This window comes from Rutidosis leptorrhynchoides, chromosome 4 (assembly GCF_046630445.1).
Source record: "Rutidosis leptorrhynchoides isolate AG116_Rl617_1_P2 chromosome 4, CSIRO_AGI_Rlap_v1, whole genome shotgun sequence".
Classification (NCBI taxonomy): domain Eukaryota; kingdom Viridiplantae; phylum Streptophyta; class Magnoliopsida; order Asterales; family Asteraceae; genus Rutidosis; species Rutidosis leptorrhynchoides.
The window spans coordinates 306,202,795-306,216,082 of NC_092336.1; the positions used below are offsets into that span (position 1 = coordinate 306,202,795).

Genomic DNA, 13,288 nt, shown 5'->3' on the forward strand with positions numbered 1-13,288 from the left:
AGACTCGAGGGGAGATGTTAATTACAAACGTGGTACAAGAATATTAAAGTGAAAGAGAAAGGATATCTATTTAAACATTGATATTATAATAATGGGTTTTAAACTAGTATTGAATTGAAAGTGAATAAATATTTGTAATACAAGTATACAATATACTTACTGTACTATAAAACGACCAAACAGAAACAAAGATGGCGAATGTTATAGCTCTGTATTAAGGAGCAAGCAAACTCTTTACCCCCACCATTTTTTTTTTTTTTTTTTTCCATCTCTTCCTTTCTCCTTATCTTCATTACTAAATTTTGACTTTTAATATCAACTTTTATTTATGCTTGATCATGGCCGATGAAAATGTATTATCGTTCTCAGTGGCTTCTGTTGTAGAAGACGTTCTTAACCATTCTCAAGGTCTTGATCTAGACTCTCGTAGAGCCCAAGAAGCCGGTATATACTTGCTACACTCTTAAAAACTTTATAAGTTCATCCCTTTTAATGTAACTTAATTTCTGTATAAACGTGTTATATTCTATACAATAATAATGCATACGTTAATGAAATTGCTTTTGGTAGCTTTGAATGGTTAAATTTTTATATTTGAAATACGTATAGCAATGAGAAGATACGAAGGTGCAGCTTGGCTTCGAAAAATGGTTGGAGTTGTTGGTGCAAAAGATTTGCCGGCTGAGCCTTCTGAGGATGATTTTAGGCTTGGTTTAAGAAGTGGATTAATCTTGTGTAATGTAATTAATAAAGTTAATCCTGGTGCCGTGCCTAAGGTAAAAAAATTTCTAATTTACAAGTATCCCACAATTAATTGCTCCGTATTTTTTTTTTTTTTTTTTTTTTATTAAAAATGTAAACTTGACTTTGATTGTGATTATGATTATGAATTTATGTTTTTTATTAGGTGGTTGAGAGTTCATGTGATCCTAGTGCTGTACCGGACGGAGCTGCTTTATCTGCATATCAGTACTTTGAGAATGTCAGGAACTTTTTAGTAGCTGTAGAACAAATGGGACTTCCGACGTTTGAGGCATCTGATTTGGAACAAGTGAGTGTTTATTGTGATTAATTTGCAATTTATTTGATTATTGAAATTTATTTATGATCACGATAATGGCAATTAATGTGTTTCAAATTTCAGGGAGGAAAATCGTCAAGAATTGTGAATTGTGTGTTGGCACTTAAATCATACAGTGATTGGAAACAAATGGGTGGTAACGGAACATGGAAATTTGGAGGAAATTTGAAACATACTACGCCTTGCAAGCAACTTGTTCGCAAAAATTCAGATCCGTTCACAAATTCCGTTTCAAGAATGAATTTTCGGGCTTCAGAAGTTGATAATAGTAAAATGGTAGGTTGTGTACCAGTTCTGCTTTAATAATATAATAACTACTGTAACAACTTAACATGTTGCAAGAACATGAAATGTACTGTATTATTCATTTCTTACCAATATTTGCAATGGAATATTTTACTCATTTTGTACAAATATAATTGCCAATACTGCTAAAAAAAAAAAAAAAAACAATGGTAAGTGTGTTACATTAAATGATAATTGATTTTTTTGGTAATACTGCATTAGTTGGTTAAAAAAGTGAGTAGTACAATGTAGTTTTGCAAACTCCTTGTAGTCATATTCTAATAATTTTTTTATGTTGATGCTTACAATATGCAGCAAAATTCATCCTTAAGTTCGCTTGTTCGTGCGGTTTTGTTGGATAAAAAACCCGACGAGGTTCCCATGGTGAGTGTAAACTTACTAGTATTTTAAGAAACTTTTATCATTTATCTTTCTCCTCTTGTGTCGTGTTACAAGGCCATTTCTGGTTGTGCAGATTCTAGAATCACTGCTAAGTAAGGTCATGGAAGAGTTTGAAAATCGTATTGCAAGTCAGGTTGAATTGGTAATCGATGTTATTATATAGAAATTTCAAATTGATTTAAGCACCGTATTTAGTTCTTTACTTGTCATCTTTTATTCTTCTTGTTCAATAGATAAAACCATCTCCTAAGGATTCTCCTAATTTTAATGGAAACAGAACACTTTTGAAACGTACTTCAAGTGACATTAAGGTAACCTTTTTATTCTAATTTTTGTTTCTTTCAAATGTGTAGTAAGCGGTACCCCCGTTCTCATGCTAAGATTAAAATCTTATGAATCCTTTATTATTTTTATTTATTTGTTAATGCTTTTGTTTTTTTACTAACAAAGGTAGAAGACAAACAATCTGCAATAGTAATGAAAGATAAAATCTCTCATAAGAAGTCTGTCTCTGATGAAGAAATGAGAAGAAAACAAATAAGACATCAAATGTTTTTTGATGAACAACAAGAAGATATCAAGGTATTCTTAACTGTGAAAGGATTTCTATTTTTAGAAAGTGTGTACCTTACGTTGATTCATCTGCTTTGTAGTCATTGAGGCAAACTTTGTCAACAACGAAAGCTGGGATGCAGTTTATGCAAACAAAATTCCATGAAGAAATTCAGAATCTCGGTATATTCTTATACTAATAAAAATAAAAAATGGGGTGTGTGAGAGAGAGTGTGAGGAGAGAGAGAGTGAGGAGAGAGAGAGGGAACTATGCAAGCTACAAGGCGAGTTTTGATTTCAAGCAAGATCGATATCACAATGGAAGGTTTAATAACACCGATTTTCCTAGGCTAGTCAAAAACCAATGGATCTCGTTCATGTTCTTTAACTATCCCGATAGTTGGAATATGGAGGATCTATGGCGGGTTTTCAAACACCATGGCAACCTTAGAGACATCTACATGGTAGCAAAACGTCTCAAGAACGGGCAGAGATTTGCATTCGCGAGATTTGGAAACGTTTCTAATGTTAGTAGATTACTTACATCTCTCGAAACGATCAGATTCGGGGAAAGACCCATTAGGGTTTTCCTTGCACATGAGAAAAAAGATAATGGACATGCACAACCTGCTGATATGGGCAGAAACATTCCTGGTGATCTTAAAAATCCAAGACCTGATGCATTCACGGATGGAAGAGGGTTCTGCGAAGTAGCCTCTACTCCACCTAAGGATCTTAGATTCATGTTGAACAATGGCAAGGAAGATTTAAGGTCAAAACTCAAAGCTAAAAAATCCAATAGAGATTCGAATGGAACAAAGGGTAATGCCACTGGTCAGATTTTTGTAGATGAGGTGGAAGATATTAGGGTGGTTGCGATTAAGAAGGATAGGTGTATCTCGGACGATGCTATTCACTGCTGCATTGTGGCTCAACTAAAGAATACTGAACTCATCAATCAATTTGAATCATTGTGCAAGGCAGAAGGTTTGAGGGAGTTTTCGATCAAATATCTAGGTGGGTTAGATATGCTTGTTCAATTCAATTCAAGTGCCATGGTGGACAACATCCTGAATACGAAGGAGCATGCGATTTTCAAGTGGTGCAACAAGGTAGAAAGACTCAAAATCAACTACTGGACAACGGGTGGCAGATATGTATGGGTCGAAATCAAAGGGACTCCGGTTACAGCATGGAATGAAGATGTTTTTGGAGAAATAGCAGGGAAGTGGGGAAGAGTTATTGAATTCGATAATTGCTCTATTACTTCACACAATCAAAACTTAATGGCAGGCCGAGTATTAATTCATTGTAGGGATTTTGGTCACATTTATGGGATGGCGAAAGTCATTGTTGATGATCTTCTTCCTATCTATGTTTCTGTGATTGAGGTTCGGGAACCCGTTATCCAACTCGATATTGAATCACCTGCTTCAGATTGGTTTGAAGATGGGAATATGAATGACGAAGATATTGATCCTCATGATGATGATGAATTTAACTCCATAAACGACACCTCTGATGACGAGTTCATCGAGGATACGTTTGATCCTTCAGACATCGATGAATCTCCTTTGAATAAGGATTTCCGTAAGACTGAAGACTCCAACGACATGTGTTCTCCGGCGGCCCAGGATCTTTCTCCGGCCAGATGCCCAGAAGATGAAGAATCAGGTTGCAATAATGATGAGAGTGGGGCCCAAGAAAGTAATAATGATGGCAGAGAAAAAAGTAGGGATTCTGGTGGTATCCAAGGGGATTCGTTTTGTTCCCCAAAAAAAGTGGCTGGCGACGGTTTTGATGTAACTTCCCCCAATAAATGCGACCCTTTGGATGATGTTAATGATTCAGAATACGTGGAAGAAACGTGTTATTTTCATAAAAATGGAATGGGCCAGAACTTGAATAAAGATCTAAGCCCAATTAGGGTGGGTGGACTGATTTTCGAGTGTACTTCTACCCAGGCTTCTCCTATTGGGCCCAAAGCTCCTGTTAAACCAGGCCAAAACTTTCCAAACCCAAATCCATCGATTGGGCCAACCGATTACTCTAACAATGAAGTCGTGAAGCAACACACTGTTGACCAGAATACTTCAGTGAATCCCCCTGGTACACAAAAAAACAAATCGATTGAGCAACATATTTCTCCCCAACCGTCGACTGGACATAGGGTTTCTGGAGTCAACAGACTGAACCGAAGATCTGAAGAGAATAATCGATCGCTCAAAAATAATAACAGAAACAATCATAAAAAATCAAACATCAAGTCAAAAGGAAAAAAGGATTGTTGTTTTTCTAGTCTTCGCAAGTGGAATACGTCTTCTAGACTACTGAACTTAAAGAATGCAGCAAGAAGAGATCAGCAGGAGTCCGGTCCCCTTAGATCCACATGCTCCTCGTGTGCCAAGCAATCGGTGCCTAATGCGTCTAGGAGGTCTTTATCTTCTAAATCGAGGCAAGTTAATTCTTCGAATAATTCCTCTTTCTCTATTAGTAATAATGGTTTAAGGGACTTTGGTGATCAACTTGGCCTTAAGTGGGTGGAAAAATCCACTCATTAGCCTCTGTCTTTTCCCTCTTTGTCGTGATAGTTTTTATGCTTATGAAGTTTCTATCTTTAAATATTAGAGGTTTTAGAATTGGTAAGGAATCTAAAGTTGGTTGGTTGAAAAACATTTGTCGTGTGGAAAAACCTAATTTTGTGGCTATTCAAGAAACAAAGTTACATTGTGTAGACTCTAATTGGATTCGGGTGTTGTGGGGAAATGATGATTTCGGTTTTATCCAAAAGGAAATGGTTGGGAAATCGGGTGGGCAATTACTTATTTGGGATACTAGTTCGTTTGATGTTATTGACTCATTTGTTTCGAATTTCTTTATCGGTATTCGAGGTACATGGAAGAGCACGGGGGCCAAATTCAATGTCATCAATGTGTACGGTCCACATGATGATCCTAGCAAGCAACTTTTTTGGGATCAATTGCATAGTAAGATTTCGGGTGATCCTAATGACTCTTGGATAGTTTGTGGTGATTTTAATGAGGTAAGATCCGAAGATGAAAGGCTCAACTCCCACTTTATTGAAAGTAGAGCGAAAAAATTCAATGATTTCATCAACATCAACAAGCTCATCGATATCCCATTAGGGGGGAGGTTGTTCACACGTGTTAGTGATGATGGCTTAAAATTTAGCAAGCTCGACCGTTTCCTTGTAAATGATAATTTTCATAACATATGGAGTTGCCTCTCGGTTGTTGCACTTGATCGCGGTAAATCGGACCATTGTCCGATTATTCTTAAAGACGACATCAAGAATTTTGGGCCGAAACCAATTAAAGTTTTTGACGATTGGCTTAACATGGAGGGCGTTGATCAAGTGATAAAGGACGTGTGGTGTGAAGATGATAAGGGTGGTTATAGAAAAGATTGTTTCCTAAGGAACAAGTTAAAAAAGACTAAAACCACACTAAGGTCTAAAAGTTTACAAAAGTTTGGTAATTTGGAGGGTGAAATAGATGCGTCGAAGACCATGGCTTCGGCACTTGAACTTAAAGCCGAAAATGGCATCATCAACGAGGTTGAAAGGAACCAATGGCTCAATGCGAGGAAAGAGTGGTTTCAAAAGGAAAAGATCAAAGTTAACATGTTAAAGCAAAAAGCACGTGTTCGTTGGATTCTTGAGGGCGACGAAAATTCGAGATACTTTCATTCGGTGATCAAAAGAGGGTACAATAAGAACAATATTAGGGGTTTGCTAATTAATGGTGTTTGGTGTGAGGACCCACTTGCTATCAAAGATGAGGCTTATTCCCACTTTAAAAGTCGTTTTGAAGAATCTCCCGGATTTAGGCCGAGTCTTATTGATCTTTCGTACCCGACATTATCCCCTGATGAGGCTAATGATCTTGAAACCCCTATCCTTGAATCAGAAGTCCTTGAAGCAATTCACGATTGTGGTAGCTCGAAAGCCCCGGGGCCCGATGGTTTTAATCTTAGATTTTTTAAGAAATTCTGGGATATCATAAAAGAGGATGTTCTTAATGCCATCTCCTGGTTCTGGGAAAAGGGGGAATTCTCCAAGGGTTGTAATGCTTCATTCGTTACCTTAATCCCGAAGAAAAGTGATCCTATTACACTTAGTGACTACCGGCCTATTAGTCTCATTAGTAGCTACTATAAGATTGTGGCTAAGATTCTCTCCAACAGATTGCGGAAGGTTATCCCTAAATTAATCGGGTCGGAGCAGAGTGCTTTTCTTAGGGAGCGGTATATTCTTGATGGTGTGTTGATAGCCAATGAGTCGATTGATTTTCTAAAAATTCACAAAAAGCGGAGTTTGATCTTCAAGGTTGATTTCGAAAAGGCTTTTGATAGCCTAAATTGGGACTTCCTTTTGGAGGTTATGTCATGCATGGGGTTTGGGACTAGATGGTGTGATTGGATCCGTGGATGCCTCAAATCGGCTAGCATCTCTGTTCTCATTAATGGTTCACCCACTCGAGAATTTTCAATGGGTAGGGGGGTTAGACAAGGGGATCCCTTATCTCCTTTTTTATTCATACTTGCTGCGGAAGGTCTTAACATACTCACTAAAGCCGCGGTTGATCGTGGCATTTTCAAGGGGGTGGAAATTGGAAATGATAAGGTTACCATCTCGCACCTACAATATGCGGACGACACGATATTTTTTGGTGAATGGTCGAACTCGAATGCTCGCAATCTTATTAAGATATTAAAATGCTTCGAGCTTGCGTCGGGACTAAAAGTTAATTTTCTTAAGAGTTGCCTTTATGGTATTGGGGTTGGTGCGAATGAAATTGAATCCTTAGCCTCCCGTATGAAATGTCAAGCCGGTAGTTTCCCCTTTACCTATCTTGGACTCCCCATCGGAGCAAGGATGAAAAGGATTGGTGATTGGTCTCCGGTTATAGATAAATTCATAAAACGACTTTCGGAATGGAAAAGAAGAACGTTATCCTTTGGTGGTAGATTAGTCCTAGTTAAATCGGTGCTTAATAGCCTTCCATTGTATTTCTTCGCGCTTTTTCGGGCTCCGCCTTGTGTGCTTAATTTACTTGAGAGTGTGAGGCGAAATTTCTTTTGGGGCGGGGATCTTTCGGGTTCTAAAATTTCGTGGGTTAAATGGTCTATCACGTGTCTACCATATGGGGCGGGGGGTCTTAATATCGGGTCTCTAAAAGGCAAAAATCTTGCCCTTTTGGGCAAATGGTGGTGGAGGTTTAAAACCGAAACCCACTGTCTTTGGACAAAAATCATTCGTAGCATTTATGGAATTGACGGTGGCTTAAGGTCGGGCGATGGGCTAGCTCGTCAATCGACCTTGGGCATTTGGAATAATATTATCATTGCAGGAAATAGCCTCGAAGGTTGTGATATTGCGTTCAGGAACTCATTCAGCAAATCTATTGGTGACGGAAAGAATACTTCATTTTGGAATGATAATTGGTGCGGCTCAAGTTGTTTTAAAGACATGTTTCCAAGATTATTCATGCTCGAGTCAAATAAGAACGCTATGCTCAGTGACCGGGTCAAAAAAGTTGCTGTCTCTGTTAATATCTCAATGCAGGCTGCTGCTACTCATGGTTTTCGTTCGGGTGCTACCTCGTTTCAGTGTGCTGCTGCTCTCGGTTCTGAACCTGCTGCTCCAGAATGTATTTCGGGCTTGGATGGTGCGAATCGCCCCATCAGATCTCACTGTCCTTCTGTTTTTGTTCCTTCTGTGCAGGTGGTAACCGAAGCCCCCATCTCAGAATCTGTTTCTGCCCGTCCTCATCATCCAGGTGCGGTGGTCTACAAAACTAACTGGGAATGGTCTCGTTTACCCACAGGAAGAACCGCTGGTGAATTAACTGATCTTGAGAACCTTATAAACTCGATTCATTTTGATTTTAATTCGGGTGAAAAATGGAAATGGTCGCTAGCAAATGACGGTATATTCACGGTAAAACGATTATCCACTCTTATTGATAATCATATCCTCGGTCATCACCCTAGCTTGACTGAAACACTCCGGAACAACCTCATACCTAAAAAGATTGAAATTTTCATTTGGAGAGTGCTAAAGAAAAGGATCCCGGTAAGGGTCGAGCTTGATAAAAGGGGAATAGATCTTCATAGTGTGCGTTGCCCCATTTGCGATGATGGGCAAGAGACGGTTGATCATTCTCTTGTTTCGTGTAAATTCGCTTCGGAAGTTTGGGTTCGCATCTATAATTGGTGGAATATGGGGTCTTGTACGTTTTCGAGTGTGGAGTCTCTTAAAGGAAGCATCACTCAAGCCTCATCTTCGTTGGGAAAGAAAATTTGGCAAGGAGTGATGTGGGTTTGTGCGTATTATTTATGGAAGAACCGCAATATGAAAGCTTTTCGGAACGAAGAGTGGTGTGTCCCGGTCATTGTAAATGAAATTCAAGTGAAAGCGTTCGAATGGATCTCGTGCCGGCTTAGGGGTAGGAACATCGATTGGTCTTCTTGGCTTGTTAACCCTCATGTATTTTTAAATTTGTAATCGTTTGCTTGAGTGCTTCCTCCGCACTTTGCAAATTTCGGACTTTGTCGGGTCGATCCTTTTGGTGATCGGTGCCGTGTATTGTAACTTATGTTTTGAGTAATTATATTCATCTTGCCTTTCAAAAAAAAAATATTCTTATACTAATATCAATTGTGCATTCATTTTTCGCTCCATTAGTCTTCTATGAAACCAGTTATTCACTTATTATGATTGCAGGTCAACACGTTCTTGGTTTAGCTCATGCTGCTTCTGGATACCATAGAGTTCTCGAAGAAAACAGAAAGTTATATAATCAAGTTCAAGATCTTAAAGGTTTCTTGAAAATTTTCCAAAAAAAAAAAAGGTCCAAAAATTAATCTTCTCCCAAAAAAATGATGCTTAATTTGTTTTCGTATCTTATAACAGGAAATATTAGAGTTTATTGTCGTGTGCGACCCTTTTTGGGAAGACAATCTAACTGTGCTAATACCGTGGATCACTTTGAGGAAGGAACAATTGCGATTAACACCCCACCAAAGTATGGAAAAGGACGTCGATCATTTAACTTCAACAAAGTTTTCGGGCCCACAGCCACACAGGGTTGGTGTAATAGTTACTTGTGATTATGTGTTAAATCTTTGTGAACCTTTGTATCTTACGCCTACAAACTTTATTTTGTAGAGGAAGTTTTTGAAGATACTAGACCCCTTATTCGCTCGGTTCTTGATGGTTACAACGTTTGTATCTTTGCTTATGGGCAGACTGGATCTGGGAAAACACATACAATGGTAACGAACTGACATTTAAATCAGGGGCGGATCCAGGATTTGCAGTCACTGGTGTCACCGGTTAAAACTCAAAAAAATTTCTACTAGATGTTTTATTTCAATGGTGTCACTCATACAAAATTTACACTATCCACTGGTATCACTAGTTAAAAACCCCAAAATTTTTCCACTACATCGCATATTTCAGTGGTGTCCCGTGCCACCACACTCAACACACTAGGTCCGCCCCTGATTTAAATATGCCATTTTCTATACAAGGTGACGTATTTTAGACGGATTTAAGGATCAAATTTGATCGAATCTGCTTATTGAGTCTAAACATGTCAGTAACTTTGACCATGTTGACTTTTTCATTACATGAAAGTTAATTTGGTTTCTTCCCGCCACTGTGATCCTATTATGTGGTCAAAGTGGACCGAACTTTGACCATTTTGACTTTTTCTGTTTTTCAAATGTGGCACAGTATGGAAATGGTGTCACCTTATTTTGTAAAAACATATTAAACATAACAGTTCACCTAAAAGAATTTTTGTTTAAAAAAAAAAAAAATTGCTAGATTAAGCAATAAATAACTAACTAACATGGAGTTTCTGTGTTTTTTCTTAATCCAGAGTGGACCGAAAGATCTTACTGAAAGTAGTCAAGGAGTTAATTACCGAGCATTAAGCGACTTATTTCTTCTAGCAGAGCAAAGAATTGGAACTTTTCAATATGATGTCTCGGTTCAGATGATTGAGATATACAATGAGCAAGTGCGGGATCTTCTTACTACTGACAGTCTATGCAAAAGATATCCTTTTATATATGCTAAGAATTCATTAGAAAAAAACATTGAATTTAAGTATTTACTAGTATCATGTTTCTTAAGATAAGATATGATATAATATAACTAGGATTCCTTAATTTGTTATTACATTAGAGATTCGTAACAACTCACAGAACGGATTCAATGTTCCTGAAGCTAGTCTTGTTCGTGTCTCTACCACATATGATGTTATCGATCTGATGAACCTTGGGCAAAAAAACAGGGCTGTGGGTGCAACTGCTCTCAATGACCGTAGTAGTCGGTCTCACAGGTTTGATTGTGTTTTCTAGACGTTTAAGAAAAAATATGTTACCTTTTTAAGCAATAAGCCTTTAGATGTATTATTATGTACTTAGTATGACCATTTAAATTTGATGAATAAATGTAGTTGCTTAACCGTACATGTTCAAGGAAGGGACCTTACATCAGGAGCCATTTTGCACGGTTGTATGCATTTAGTTGATCTTGCAGGAAGTGAACGTGTCGATAAATCTGAAGTGACGGGAGATAGATTAAAAGAAGCACAACATATTAATAAATCGCTATCTGCCTTAGGAGATGTTATTTCTTCACTTGCACAAAAGAACGCTCATGTCCCATACAGAAACAGCAAACTCACACAATTACTTCAAGATTCACTTGGTAATTAAACGAATGCATATTCATTTACTTCTTTCTTTTAAACTTTACATTACAATTACAATTACAATTACAATTACAATTATTATTATTATTATTATTATTATATTATAATTATATTTAATATCTAATATTTAATATTTATGTATGTTGAAATGCAATTTTAGGTGGGCAGGCGAAGACACTTATGTTTGTGCACATAAGTCCTGAACTTGATTCTATTGGAGAAACACTTAGTACACTTAAGTTTGCAGAACGGGTCGCTACAGTTGAACTTGGTGCTGCACGAGTAAATAAAGATAGTTCAGATATTAAAGAACTGAAAGAACAGGTCCCAACATACACATATATATGTCTTGATTATTGATTATTTTTACAAATTTGTCTGACATTAAAATTCACGATACAATTTTTTAGATTGCCAATCTAAAGGCAGCGTTAGCACGAAAAGAAGGAGAACATGAAAACGTGCAACACAGATCAAACATGACATCATCTCCCATCCAATCTAACTTGCAGGCTGGAGATATGTTTACTGACCCAAAGAGTCGAAGAAAATCAATAGGAGAGCTAGGCAACGTTGAGGTAACTCCAAGTTTGTCTATATGTATCATTGTTAAAGATTGTATAATATATGCCTATATTGGCTAACATGAACCCATCGGGCTTTGCAAAAAGGCCCAGTACTGACACTGAAATATAGGACTAATCAGATTCAAGCCTCCGAAATTTAGATTTGATAGTGTTTTTGAAACTGATTATAACATTTAATTTAATAAATTGTTATACTTCAACATAAAAATAAAATGATAAGATGATTAGCATCACATAAGCATCATCCTAACAAATCTGTATACCATCCGGCATCCAGACCTTAAATTACAAAGCTGTTGGGAGTGGATTTGTGAAAAAAGTCAAAAGTCATGATCACGTGCAATTTTTGGGCCAAAACAGTCCTAGGACTGTGATTTTGGAGTATGGACGGCTTTTTTATTGGGTTGCGCACATGACCTGGCTCATGCCCATTCGTAAATCATTATGTGTCTTTCATTAACATAAAAGTGGCACCTTGACTTTGTTTTCAGGTTAGTAAAAAATACAGGAGACAAAAGACACAAAGCGTTGATTTAGACGAACTTTTAGGAAATTCACCTCCATGGCCACCTGTATGCAGCAGCCCTGGTGAATCGTACGGTGAGGAAGAAAGAGAAATTGGGTCGGGCGATTGGGTAGATAAAGTAATGGTAAACAAACAAGATGGATCACGTGGAAACGTAGGAACTTGGGACGCAGAACATTCACGAATATCTGATGGCTTTTACCAAAAATATCTCCCAGAACAATCATATAACATGTTCCCAGCCGGAAATGGATTCGATGTTGCTACTACTGATGATCTTGATGAACTTGATGCTGCTACAAGTGACTCGTCAGAACATGATCTACTCTGGCAATTTAACCGCTCGAAACTTTCAAGTTTGACCAATGGCAGCATGTCAAAACTCAACAGCTTAAATGCAAAGCCAACAAGGTACTCCTAGCACCCTTGTTTATTAAATTAGGGCCAAAATTGTAGTAAATATTACTGACTTGTTATTACAGCAGGACAATGATTCCAAACGTAGGGGCTTCACCTTCACGGAAAATGGCGACCCACACTCCACAGCGAGTTGGGAGGCAGTTAGCCTTTGCAGATGTTAAAAGGAAAACAGTGAACAGAAAGTAGTCATTTGACAAATATACTTTTGCTTTTTGGAATTTGTTTTATTTGATTCCATATTTTTCTTTAATATATAGAGTGAGAGTGATGAGAGGATTTGCATACGTTTCTTATGTTTTTGATTTTTTTGTTAATATGTTGCTTGTTAATGTTGCTTGTTAACCAACTTCTGTTGTAAATTAGTTTCAATGTACTAAAAGTCATATACATCTTTCCATCTAAAACAACAAACAGTGCTTCTGACTCTGAGTCTCTGAGATAATGTTGTCTTTCCAATTGTTAATGTTCGTCTTTTATGTGAAAACATTGCTGAACCTCATGTTCCTTGCTTATTGATCGTTGGTGATTTATTAGACTGCTAGCAATGGTAGCGTGGTCGGGGCTCCGTTGCAGCTCCCAACGGCGCCGTTGCTAGCCCAAGTGGTGGTGACCGCCGTTGAATGGCCATCGTGGATTATGCCACGCTTTGACAGATCGAAGCACGCGAGGAAATAAAAGAAAAAAA

The 13,288-nt window shown here is 37.8% G+C and overlaps 1 protein-coding gene across 1 annotated transcript; it reads left to right on the forward strand.

Annotated features, from left to right (window-relative positions):
• Window positions 1-338: 338 nt before the first annotated feature.
• On the forward strand, window positions 339-12,944 carry LOC139843640 (kinesin-like protein KIN-14I). Its single transcript, XM_071833750.1, has 19 exons — window positions 339-444; window positions 610-776; window positions 908-1,051; window positions 1,145-1,357; window positions 1,682-1,750; window positions 1,842-1,910; window positions 2,002-2,079; window positions 2,219-2,350; window positions 2,422-2,503; window positions 9,069-9,164; window positions 9,258-9,431; window positions 9,513-9,619; window positions 10,231-10,409; window positions 10,534-10,695; window positions 10,813-11,066; window positions 11,231-11,394; window positions 11,481-11,648; window positions 12,149-12,594; window positions 12,666-12,944. Exons 1-19 carry the CDS (start codon window positions 339-341, stop codon window positions 12,787-12,789), a joined length of 2,934 nt encoding a protein of 977 aa, XP_071689851.1. The 3' UTR covers window positions 12,790-12,944.
• The last annotated feature ends 344 nt before the right edge of the window (window positions 12,945-13,288 follow it).

Coding starts and splice junctions, on each gene's coding strand:
- LOC139843640 (XM_071833750.1), top strand. CDS start 339: ATGGCCGATGAAAATGTATTATCGTTCTCAGTGGCTTCTGTTGTAGAA. Junction 9,432..9,512: donor CGGGCCCACAGCCACACAGG/GTTGGTGTAATA, acceptor TTTATTTTGTAG/AGGAAGTTTTTGAAGATACT. Junction 11,649..12,148: donor GAGAGCTAGGCAACGTTGAG/GTAACTCCAAGT, acceptor CTTTGTTTTCAG/GTTAGTAAAAAATACAGGAG.